The sequence below is a fragment of the Symphalangus syndactylus genome, chromosome 2, assembly GCF_028878055.3.
Source record: "Symphalangus syndactylus isolate Jambi chromosome 2, NHGRI_mSymSyn1-v2.1_pri, whole genome shotgun sequence".
NCBI classification, from domain to species: Eukaryota; Metazoa; Chordata; class Mammalia; order Primates; family Hylobatidae; genus Symphalangus; species Symphalangus syndactylus.
Genome location: NC_072424.2, coordinates 110,288,196 through 110,301,026, shown reverse-complemented (window position 1 = coordinate 110,301,026; position 12,831 = coordinate 110,288,196). Strand labels below are relative to the sequence as shown.

At 38.8% G+C, this 12,831-nt stretch overlaps 1 protein-coding gene across 3 annotated transcripts in view; it reads left to right on the top strand.

The window, feature by feature from the left end:
- Nucleotides 1-12,831, top strand: part of STX7 (syntaxin 7) — a 55,977-nt gene that overhangs the window by 9,559 nt on the left and 33,587 nt on the right. For all 3 annotated transcript variants that reach the window (XM_055264346.2, XM_063622295.1, XM_063622296.1), the window contains one exon: nucleotides 352-494. In XM_055264346.2, the coding sequence (XP_055120321.2) occupies nucleotides 410-494 (85 nt within the window). In that variant the 5' untranslated portion in view covers nucleotides 352-409. The remainder of the gene's footprint in view (nucleotides 1-351; nucleotides 495-12,831) is intronic.

Sequence of the window (12,831 nt, the reverse complement as noted above, 5' to 3'; positions counted from 1 at the left end):
CTGCCTTATAATTGTTTGGAGTTTAGTTAAGGAAAAAATATGTAAACAACTAAAATTATATACAGGAAAGGGATTTAATAATTTTTCTTGAAGAGATCAAAGACGTTTTCAAAGGGAATATGCAATTTGAACCTTATTTTAATTGTTTGATGTGTTTAACATGACTCTGTCCTTTGAAGTCCAATTTTTTTTTAATAGACATAAGAGTTTTGCTATTTGATGTGTCACTTTGCCAGATTTCAACTCTATTAGATTAATCAAGTTTGTCCTTGTAACTTCACAGATTGTTAATTTGGAAAATGTAAGCCAGTAACTTAAAAAATATAACTGTGTGACTTTTATATTATTTAGGTGACTGCTTAGAAAACTGCACAGCATCTGATGAAATTAGTGAATAAGCACATCAGCCATGTCTTACACTCCAGGAGTTGGTGGTGACCCTGCCCAGTTGGCCCAGAGGATCTCTGCTAACATCCAGAAGATCACACAGTGTTGTGAGTTGAGTTTTAAATGGACTTTACTATTTGTATCCACTCTTAACTGAACTTGGTGGAGGTTCATAAAAGGACAACTCTGCTGATTGAGAGAGGGAGGAGCATTCCTCTAACAACAGGTTTTAAAGGGCTCGAACTCTTTAGAATGAATGCAAGAGAATTATATTTGAGATAACACTTACTGCATTTTTCTATGGAAAGTCAGGGCCAGGCACATAATACATTATTTCATTAAATAAAATAAAGATTTAAAAGGATAATGGATTCTTATATCTGCTTTAAAGCTATCTGGTTCTAGATGAGATGATGAGACCTGATGACTCAGTCTCATAGGTTTGGAACCAGGTAGCACTACCAAGGGCTTAAGGAACATAAAGTTTATTAAAAATAAAGTCTGACTGGATATGGGTTAGGTTAATCTTACGATGGGCAAGTATGTGGTACCTTGTTAAGGAGCAAGAGGAACTAAGGAGGGTACATTTTAATCTACTGAGGAAGGTATTATAGAAAATCAGACCTGCATTCCCCAAAAATTATTCTTTTTTTTTTTTTTTTTTTCTTCCTGAGACAGAGTCTCACTCTGTCGCCCAGGCTGGAGTGCAGTGGCGCAATCTTGGCTCACCGCAAGCTCTGCCTCCCGAGTTCACGCCATTCTCCTGCCTCAGCCTCCCGAGTAGCTAGGACTACAGGCGCCTGCCACCACGCCTGGCTAATTTTTTGTATTTTTAGTAGAGACGGGGTTTCACCGTGTTAGCCAGGATGATCTCGATCTCCTGACTTCGTGATCCACCCACCTCAGCCTCCCAAAGTGCTGGGATTACAGGCGTGAGCCACCACGCCTGGCCAAATTATTCTTTGCTGTACTTGTCAGAGATAGAATACCAGTAGACTAATGCAGTGTGGCGCTTCATTCAGAACTATTCATCGTCAGGATATGTATTAAAAAAAATCATTATAGCAGATTTGAGTGGATAGGTTTTTATTTTTTTTTTTTACTTGTTTTTTGTTTGTAAATTATGGTTAATCAGTTACCTTGGGTGATTCTAGTCATCTTGCTTTCAGTGTTTGGCCCACGGGGCATTACCTGAACTCTTTCATCCTCCAGAGTATGTTAATACAGTTTTATTCTTCAGCCTAGTTCCTTACAAGGCTATTCTTTTTAACAGAATGTTAACACATTGCAGAAATAATGTTTTCAAATGACCATACTGTGTTTCTTTATCTAATCATTAACTCCTCAACAGCTGTTCCTCTACCTGAATTATTTAAATGAGATGCCAGTGTGTTTTAGGAGCAAAGAGAATAAAACTAGACTCTAAAAAGGTGCTGCTGTGCACAGTGGTATAAAATAACCCTTATTCTGATTTGGGGTGATTTCTGGGTTTTTTTTACCTATTCCTGGAAGAACAAGGAAGTGCACAGTGCCAGGCACCATGTTGTCCACAGCAGGGAATGTAGGAATGGTACATTGAGAATTGCTGCAGTTTGTCACAGGCCACCAGCATTGGCTCTGCTTTGCTCCTCTGGCATCAGATCTTTTCTGATGGTGGCCACAGAAGAGCCTCTTTTCTTTTCTTTTTTTTTTTTAATGGCTCCCTTGCTGCTGGTTAGAAATAGCACTGGTCTGCCCCAAGTGTTTCTGGCTACCTGTGCAAAAATTAAGGAAGTTTATAATTCTAATTACATATGTGGAAAATTAGGACCTTTATGCAAGAAAGGAGACCAAGAGGCCTTTCTCCAAAGAAGAGGATAGGCATCCTGTGTTGGGAAAGCTAAACAGTGTTAGGAATTGAGGATGAGGAATGACTGTCCTGTACCAAGATTGTAGAAGTAGCAAGCAGTAGGTAGTATGAAAGATACATGGATTGAAGATTGTGTGTGAACATGAACTGGAAGGAGAAAAGTGTTGACTTAAATCAGGCCATGTTCCCTAAGAAAGAGATCAGTTGATCTAGTGTATGAGAAGTGACAGATTGGGCCAGAGTTGAATATTTATGGCATGGTTGGTAGCTAAGTGTGCGAGTACATCCAGGGCAGTCTTGGAGCATGTGAAGGGCTGGCTATAATACTCCACAGTCTATGTGAAGAGCTATTAAGAAGACTGAGACTGTTGGCGGGGCGTGGTGGCTCACACCTGTAATCCCAGCACTTTGGGAGGCCGAGGCAGGCAGATCACAGGAGGTCAGGAGTTCGAGACCAGCCTGACCAACATGGAGAAACCCCCCTGTCTCTACTAAAAATAGAAAATTAGCTGGGCCTGGTGTGGCATATGCCTGTAATCCCAGCTACTCGGGAGGCTGAGGCAGGGGAATCGCTTGAACCTGGGAGGCGGAGGTTGCAGTGATCACGCCATTGCACTCCAGCCTGGGCAATAAGAGTGAAACTCCGTTTCAAAAAAAAAAAAGACTGGGACCGTTCATGCAGGTGAAGGTACAGTCACTATCTGCAGATGTTTGAATCAGTGTCATATGTGAAACAGAAGCCATATGTCCTGCATGAACATAGGGGCCTCCACAAATGTACGGAAGCTACAGGTAGTCAGATTTCACCTTGAGAAGGAGGAAGGGCTTTTGAATAATCCAAGTTGTTAAGGTAGAATTGCCTCCCTCAGGAAGAATGAGATTCCTTATCAGTGACCAGAAAAAGGATGGTCAGATATTTCTCAGATTTATTAATAAGAATTTTAAACATAGGAATAATGGTTCAGACTAAGAGGGTTTTAATTTTGATATTCTATTGTGATTCATTCAACAAATAATTTTTGGGGCACATAGTACTTGCTAGATACTGTTCCAAACTGTAGGAATGTAGCAGTAAACAATCTATAAGGTCCTGCTCTCATTGTAGTTTACAGTGTAGTAAGGAGAAATAATGAGCAACTTAATTTTCTGTAAAGAAACTATAGTGAAAGTGAGGTGAGAGCAAGTGACTGGGGAAGCTGCCTTTACTTTAGATGGTCTTTGAATGAGGATGAGGAGGGACTGGTAGTGAGAAGATTCAGAGAAAGAGCATTTCGGACAGAAGGAATAACTAGTATTAAAAATTTAAAAGCAGACCTGGGCTTGAAATACTCAGAAAATAGGGAAAAGGGAAAAAGCCAGTGTGGCTGAAGCACAGCATCTGGGGCAAGAGTGCCAGGAGATGAAACCAGAGGCGTCTGGCGGGTCAGCTGGGGCTTTGCAGGTCATTCAGGGAGTTTAGATTTCATTTTAAGAGGCAGTGGAAATCACTGGAGGCATTTAAGCAGAGGAGAGACATAATCAGATCTACATTGTGAAAAAATTACTTTGGCTGCTGCTTAGAAAATAGACATTGGGGGAATAGCAGGGAGGTATGCTGGTCATCACAGAGGTCTGGGGAGAGAGATGCTGGCTTGCACCAGGGTGATGGCAGTGGTGATGGAGAGAAGCAATGAGTGTGTTTTGGAGGTAGAGCCAGCGGGACTTGCTGATGCATGTGGGTAGGGATGGTAGAGGAAGGAAGGAGTTAAAGACGACTCCATAGTTTTTGCATTGAGCAACCGACTAGGTGGTGGCAAGTGTGTACTGAAATGGGAGGGACTACAGTTCAGGACAAGTAGGGGAGAGTTTTGTTTTGACTAAGTATATTTCGAGATATCATTTAGATATCTAAGTGGAGATATCAAACATCTACTTTAGGTACAGGAATTTGGGAAGTCAGAGTGTCATCAGAGTATAAATCGTATTTAAAACCATAGGTGTAAAGTAATCACATAAGAGTGAGTAAAGAGAAGAGGCCTGGAACATTAAAAAATGTGGAAATCAGGAAGGTAGCATGAAGAATCTAAGGAATGATCTGTGAGGTAAGATAAAAATCAAGATGTGGTAGATTTCTAGAAATTAAACAAAGAATGTTTCAAGAATGAGTGAGGCATTATCTCTCTCTAATGCTGCTGAGAGACTAAGATAAAAGCAGATAATTGGATTTGGTAAACTGGCGACTTTGAAAAGAACATTCTCATAGCCATATTGCAAGTGTAGATGGAGGAAGGGAAGGAGAAGCACCCACTTTTTCCATTTTAAAGAGACTTTCCAGATTTCCTCCTCACCTCTGCTTATGTCATTGATCAGGTGGCTACACCTAGCTGCCAGAGAGGCTGAAAACATCTTAGCAGGATTTCAGTGTGCTCACTAAAATTGGGGATTGTTCTATTTGAGAAAGAAGGGTGAGAGAATCAATATTTAGTAGGCAACTAGCAGACTCTGCCATGAAAGTAGAAAGAGGATCAAAGAAAGGGTTCCATTTTACACTGCAACAGAGAAATTCTGGTAAGCGTATAATTGCAAAGGAAATGTTTTGAAAGTGAGAGGGCACAGGAATGGACCACTAGCAAGTGGCGAGGATACATGTGGTACAGATGGAAACGTGGTGGGCAAACATGGGAGATTTCCTATTTGAGTGGGTCTGTTCTTAAATGAAATGGGAAGCAAGGTCATCAGATAGAGAATGAGTGGGAAAGAAGGGGGTTTAGCAAATGTGTTGAGTATACATTTAAGATTTGGGGTCATGAATGTAGTGAAACCAGTCATCACTGTACTTTTTTTAATTCTGAGATTTAATGTCTAAATGAAGGGGAGTTTAGATTAGATAAAGTATTGTTAAAAATCTAACTACTGTCAAGTATGTGTACTGATAAGGGCTATGCAGAAATCACGTGGAAGTGAAAGGCAGAAGTGCGAAATTTCAGTTCACTTTTTTCCCCATTTGGTAATGCTAATAATACTGGGTGCGATTGAATAAAATGATGCTTTGCACCACATTTAGGTTCTCTTCACACTACATTGGCAACTTTTGAAATTGTGTCAGTACAATTATCTGATTTTACAAAAGAAACCTAAAGAGAAGATGCTGTAAGTAAGGTAACCTGTAATTAGAATATGAGCATCTGTTAAACTAAAGCTAAAGTGTTCTTGAGTGTTGCAGTGGGAAAGTTTATTTTCACGTTAGTTTTGATGAAATAAATAAACACTTATAAAATATTAAGTTGTATGGTTTAGTTTATACCCCAAAAAAAGAAAATGGCTGTCAAAAATATTTTTAAACCATTTTTTGGTTTAAGATCATCTGCAGTCTTTTGAATTTGTTTCACTAGTAAAGCATTTAAACCATATTATAATGATATAATTTATATTAAGCATAAAATGTTTAAATATTGTAAATGCTTACATGTAAAATAAATTAGAAATGTAATTATATTAAAATAATAAAACTGTTAAATAGTTATAACAAACTATGACTTTATTACAGGTTCTGTGGACAGTTTAAAATGATTAGGAAAATATTTGTATCCTATGAGAGAAAGTGTTGACTCCATAACAGTCAGCAAGGCCCTCGTGCCACCCATGCTCCATCTTTTGCCCATGGCATAGACGGTATTCTCTGTTGCTGGCCTAGCATGCCATCCAGTCTTTTTCAACCCAAGGCTCCAGGCAACCATTCCCAGTAGACTGGAGTTGGCAGGCAAACAAAACCGTTTTGTTATCACAGGTCTAGAAGATCATCATGCCTCTTAGAAAGGCTTAGATTTAGTTTTCAAACTTTGGATTGAGATGTTCAAAAGTGACATTTTTATTAGCAACATCTATGCCTGTTTACCTTCTATCGTTTCTCCGTATTTTCTGTCAGACACTCCTAGCTGTGATGTATAGTATAAGGATAAGCAAGCCTTTGTGGGTTTATAAGTATAAGGTACCTATCATATAGGTAAACCAGAGTAGGCATTTTCACAGGGGCCATTCATCCTTGCCCAAACACAAACAACATAGAAAAATGTCTTGAGAACACACAGGGAAACTCATGTTTTTAAAAGCAGCAGAATCAATATATCAAAATACATCACATAAGTAAACACGGGCTTGTTTTTTCAGACTTTTTAAAAATGGAAGTATAATGTATACATTGAGTACTAGACAAATTATTTGTGTATAGCTGAATGAATTCTCTATTGTATTACCACAAATGTCAAGAAATAGAACATTACTTAGCCCCCTAAAACCCTTCTTGTGCTTACACCCCTCCATGCCCTTCAGAGATAACCAGTGTCCTGACTTTGTTAACATCATTGATTAGTTTTCCTTTTTTTAAATCTAATAGAATCAATAATCAGATAGAATTATTTTATGTTAGGCTTCTTTCATTATGTTTGTGGGATTCATCCATGTAGCTGCAGGTCATTTGTTTTTGTTACTGTATAGTATTCCATATTTAAACATACCACAATTTATTCTTTCTACTGTTTGTAGTGTTTCCAGTTTTTGATTTTGTTTTTATTTTTTGCTAGGATGAACAGTGCTTCCCAGAACATTCTTGTATGTTCTTTTGGTGCATGTATGTGAAGGAACTCGGTTACTGGCTCATAGGATATGTGTATGTTCAGCTTTTGTGGATAACAGCTAAACAGTGTCCTAAAGTGGTTGTACCAGATATGAGTATAGCCAGTGTATCAGAGTTTGTGCTGCTCAAAGTCCTTGCCAACATTTGATGTTTACAGCTTTTTATTCATTTTAGTCATAGGTTTCTCATGATTTACTTTTGCAATTCTCTGATTAGAATCAGAGTTTTTAGAGTGTAGCTGAGCTAAAGAAATCAATGAGATAATAGGAAACATTTCTAATCAAGCAAGCTGTATGTGATTGCATCTACATTTCCTGAAATCAGATCCAAATAGCAGTGTGACCTTGAGTAAGCTCTCGAACTTTCCAGGACGTGGTTTTCTCATGTGTATTTTCTGTGGACTAGGTTATGGTCTCTTCAAACTTTAACAGGCAATAATTCTAACCAAAGTTTTTTAAGAGTCCCGAAACTCTTCTAACAGGTACAAGATCATTCCATGTGTTGTTAAGAGGCCAATTGCCATATCTGAATCCATAATACATGCTCATAAAATCCAATAATAGAAGAAGCCATCACACTCAAGACTAGCTAGAGTTCCACCAAGGCTTATGTATTATTTTTAAGTATTAGGAGATGGGAAAGTTGGGGCACAGAGGTTTGTATCCTGTCAGAATTAACAAAATTTTGTATTGAAGGAAATTGGTGAATAGAAATGAGAATAGCTATGAAACATAGTCCTTGAGATAAAAATTTCCCTAACCCCTAAATAACATAGTAAGCCTTTCCACTAGTGCTAATGTGAATTCTTGCATTTGAGTATTTTTTTTAAATAATAATCTGAAAGAGGAAGATGTAGTGTGGCTGAAGTTGGAAAATGAATAAAACAGATATATTGGAAACATAAAATCTACTCATCAGAATTTATGAGTATAGAAGTTTCTGCTAAAATATGCATCATGTATCACATGGGCTTGTGTATGTGTGTTTTTTCCAGAAAATTTGGAAAGACAGAGCCTTCTAGGGGCACATAAAGTATGAATGTAAGCTTTTAAGTGCTAAGAGAAGGTGACTGAAAAATATTTTTGTTGAATCTTCACTTGTTTCATTTTTAATCATCTCTCCTACAGATTAAAGGTATTATTTCAGCACAGACTTTAGTTTAAAATCGAAACAGATGCTTTTGGTTTCTCTGTGTTGTAATTAGCTTCCTATGCGGCGAGTGTACTTTTCAAAATTGTTTATTAAGAATTGGTGCATGGCTCCTGTCCTCATATAAGGTTCTTATGACTTTGAGATGGAATTAAAAGCCTATATAAAAGTGTGAGCCCTTTTGTTACTTTTGAGCATGATCACAGTTCTTTTAATTAGTTAGGGTCTGGTGAAGGGGACACTTGTTTTTGCATTTTAACACATGACTGCACAAAAGGGAAGCTAATATTACCAGCTTTTTTTTTTTTTTTTTTTTTTTTTTGGTGCCAGGGAAAAAATTTTTTTAAAAAAGAGCTCCAGTCCTGAGAAATTAATGAATTTATTGGAACCATATATTTACTCAGGAATTAAGAATGTTTCCTTTTTTTCTGGGGTAGTCTGTTAGTGGGATGGGAAGGCAGTTTATTAGAGGAAAAAGAGTTGAAAAATTTTCCCTTCCCCCCTCCTAAAATGCTGTTTGAGATATTTATGTCTAAGATCGCACGTCTGAAAATATGGTTGGGTGGTTTTCCCCCTCCTTTAGAGGAGAAAAACTTCAGTAGTTTTTATTTCATTGTGATTTTCTTCTTGCCTAAGGTGCTGACATGAAATAGAGATAGATGTGAAGGTTACCATCTTATCCAAGGAAATTTTAACAGAGTGTGACAACTTTCTTCTCTTCAGTGACTTTTCTTTTATGACTGAACATGGTGTTTATGGCCGGATATGAGTGAATTCTTTGTTTTATGAACTAAATCTTTAAGATGTGGCTCCAGGATGCTTCAGGGAGCTTTATCCCTCACTCTCCTGTCGGTGAACTATATACATGCTTCTGCCCTGAACATGAACTTTCTTACCCTTGGTTCCAACCCCAAACCACAGTAGTGGGTGTCTTCACTCCCTGTATTCAATCTAAGTGTAAATCTTAGTGGTTCTACCGGTCAGATCTGTCTGTGTCTCTCCATCTCTGCCATTACCACATATGCCCAAGCTGCTGCTATTTCTTTGGATGACTGCAGTCTCCAAATTGTTCTCCTCACTTCCATTCCTGCCTATTTCAGTCTTCTCCAGATAGTTGCCAAGGTAAACTTGTAAAACTATAAATCAGATCATGTCATCCTATAGCTTGAAAGGCAACAGTTACTTCTGTGGCTTTTATAATTAGATATAAATCCCCACCATGCCGCACAATATCCCCAAGATCTGATCCCTGCCCCTACTTGCCAAGTACCACTCTCTCCCATGGTGCTGCTCTGCTGCTCCACATTCCACCACGTAGATCTTCTTTCTGCTTAGTGAACAGTCAGCTCATCCTCACCTCAGGGCCTTTGCACTTGCTCCTCTTCTGCTTCAGACATCTTCCCAGATCTACATGTAACTGGTTCCTTTCTGGCATTCAGGTCTTAGGGCCCAAAGCTCACTTCTTTAGCAATGTCTTCCTTGCCTTATCATTTTGCTTCTTCCAGTCATTCTTTTTCTCATTAACCTGTTTTGTTTTTATAATGCCTTTTATCAGTAGATTAAAGTACTGTTATTGTTTACTTACTTTTTTACTTTCCTACTAAAATCTTGGCCCCAGAGTTAAAGGGCTCGATATGTCTTGGCTACAGAAGTATTTACACATAATTTTATTTGTTCATTTTTTAATGAAATTGAGATCACACTATACAGGTTTTTTGGTGTTTACTTTTTTTCTCTTGTTATTGGTTGCTTACTTTTTTATGTGGTTATGCCATTAAATGATTTTAATTAATTCTCCATTAACAGACATTTTATCCTAAGTGTATATGTTTAAAAACCTGAGAACTTAACCATTTGTGGTGCCTCCACAAATGAATCCTCTGAGTTCTCTGTAGATAAAATAAAGTGTCATGGTGACCATGTGATAAAAATCCTCATGTGTATGTTTTGATACTACATTTATTTAAGAATTTCTATAATAATTACTAGTTTTTTTCCAACATAATCTATGCTCAGTAATTGTATAACAGGGTAGTTTCTCTTTGATTACACATATTCATGGTTAGTTGTGTAGTGGCTACTCAACTGCCCTGTGAGGCTATCCCTCTTTACATTTTGGTTGATTTGGTGCTGAAGTAGGAATCGAACAGTATAAGTTAGGCTTGGCATTTAGTTTTGGTTTCCTGTAGTGATTTTGGCAATTATGTCCTCATCTCTTTGATCCCTTTTTGTTGTTTTCACCAATTACTGAACAATGTTTTTATTAAACAGTGTATTAGTCCATTCTCACATTGCTAATAAAGACATACCTGAGACTGGGTAGCTTATAAAGAAAAAGAGGTTTAATGGAGTCACATTTCCACATGGCTGGGGAGGCCTCACAATCATGGTGGAAGACAAAGGAAGAGCATAGGGACTTCTTACATGGCCATGGGCAAGAGAGGACTTGTGCAGGGGAGCTTCCCTTTATAAATCCATCAGCTCTCATGAGACTTATTCACTATCATGAGAACAGCACAGGAATGACCGCCCTCATGATCCAATTACCTCCCACTGGGTCCCTCTCACAACATGTGGGAATTGTGGGAGCTACAATTCAAGATGTGGTTTGGATGGGGACACAGCCAAACCATATCAAACAGTGATTGCTCTTTATACTTAATCCAAACTGGGTTTTTTCTTAAAGCAATTATTAATTGGTTTGCCTATTAGTTGCTTAGGAAAAAACGAAAAGTCATACAAGATATTATTCCGCAAGTCTTGGTACGTTTATTTTTCCTACTCTTTCTCATTATAGTATCATTATCATGATCGTTATTTGAAGTTACGTATTAATGATATTGAGTATGGCCACCTACATCTTTAAGATAGTTTGCCTTTTATTCCATATAAAGTCAAAGAAAATGCCCACAGACATCACCAAGATCCCATCCTAGTCTGTGGACTGTTCTTCTGCTTGGGAGTATGGAAGCCTTCAACAAATATCCAGCCAAGGCCTGCTTATTTGTGAATACCCAAGACACTGCCTTGCTGCTGGGCATGGGAGGAGAGTGGGGCAGGGTGGCCCAAGTACATCCAGTGATTTTAGTTGTATGGTATTTCCTATATACCCTGCTTTGTTCACTAATCTCTTTCTGGAAGATATGTAAGCTAGTATTTTTAAACTATTTTTAATTAACTGTTTACTCTGTGCCTTGTATTAGGTATCTTTTATTCCTTTTTTTGTGCATTGTTTTTGATCTTCCAGTCACCCTGGTCAGGTGAGAAAATTTAGGTTTGGAGTGGTTGTCACTTGCTCAAGTTTATACAGCTGTTAAGTGGCAAGGCTGGTGTCCAGGAAAGTCTGGTTCGTGTAACATGGTGCATTTGGATCATGCTGTATATTGTACCAGGGTGTTACTTGTGCATTTATGTTCATTCCCTGCATGAGTATTTATTAAACACCTGTGACGTGCGAGGGACTGTCTGGATGCTAAAGCTATGTCAGCGAATAAAATAAAAATACCTGCCTTTATGGAGTGAACCTTTAATGAGAGAAGACAGACATAAAATAAATAAATAAGTAAATAATATAGTATGTTAGAAGGAGATGTTAAGTGTTAACGAAAAGAAACAATGACAAAAACATACCGGCAAGGATCCAGTGTGGTGGAGAGGGGTTTGCGTTTGATAAATAGGGTGCATGCGGAGTCAGGATGGACCATATCAAGGAGTTCCTCGTTGAGCACATATTTGAAGGAAGGAAGGGAATGTGTCCCACAGTATCTAGGGAAAGAGTATTTTAGATGGGAAAATAGCATGTCCATGGGCCCTCAGATAGAAGCACCCCTGGCCATTAGAGAAATGGAGAGAAGGGAGGAGAGAGAGTTGGGACCAGGTCAGGTAGGGCCTTGCAGGCTGGTGTAAGGACTTTTACTCTGGGAGGAGCAAGGGTTATGAGGAGAGGAGTGCAGTGCTGGTGCAGAGGCAGTGCAGTGTTGGACTCAACCAGAGTTGTAGATTTTGTCAAGTGGTTAAGAAGGGAGAGAGGGGCTTAAGATATATGCAGGAGTCTGGATATGATGACTGACTCCAGAGTTTAAGTTGGGTAGGGAGTGGGTGACGACATTGGAGGTGAGGAAATGTGGCAGAGTGGCAGGATCAACGGATGGCAGGTTGGAGTTGGGGCCAGGGGAGTGAGCTGGACATGCAGGAGGTGACTTCTAAGTAGATTGCCTGAAACCAAGATTATGGAAGAGTGACAGTTCGTGGTAATGAGAAGATGTTTGATGGGATCTTGGAGTGTGTGGCTAAGGGAGGGTGGAGGACAGAATCATTTCAATAGGAGACATGTGCAAAGAATGGAGGCCAGCAGGATGGTGGAAGGATCGTCAGCCTGTGTATTGAAATCACAAAAAAATTAAGATAGGAGTCATGTTGGACAGAATGGCAGCGAGCCAGAAACTACAACCAATGAAGAGTGAGGGGCGGCCCAAGGAACCAAAAATGACTAAACCTGCAGTGGGTGGTGATCACGGGGCCTAATGTGTTCTGCGTGTCTGTCTGTTGTTGTGTTCCTTGTCATTGGGCCTTTGTTTTTGAATTTGTCCTTCTTTTCTGAGTTCCTCCAGTCTCTAGTTAGTCAGTGCGTGCATGTTATCTGGCCATCTCTTAAGAGTTCTTTTGTGATCTTCCTTTAAACTGTGATTGTTTCATTGAGTTTTTTTTTTCTCTTTTTTTCTTTTTTTTTAATCCTGTGCATATTTTGGGGTATAATTTTTAACCGTATTCACTTTGTGGCAACATGTTCTCCTGCTGTGAGTTCTTTTAGAGAGTTTTACTGTTCTTTTCCACA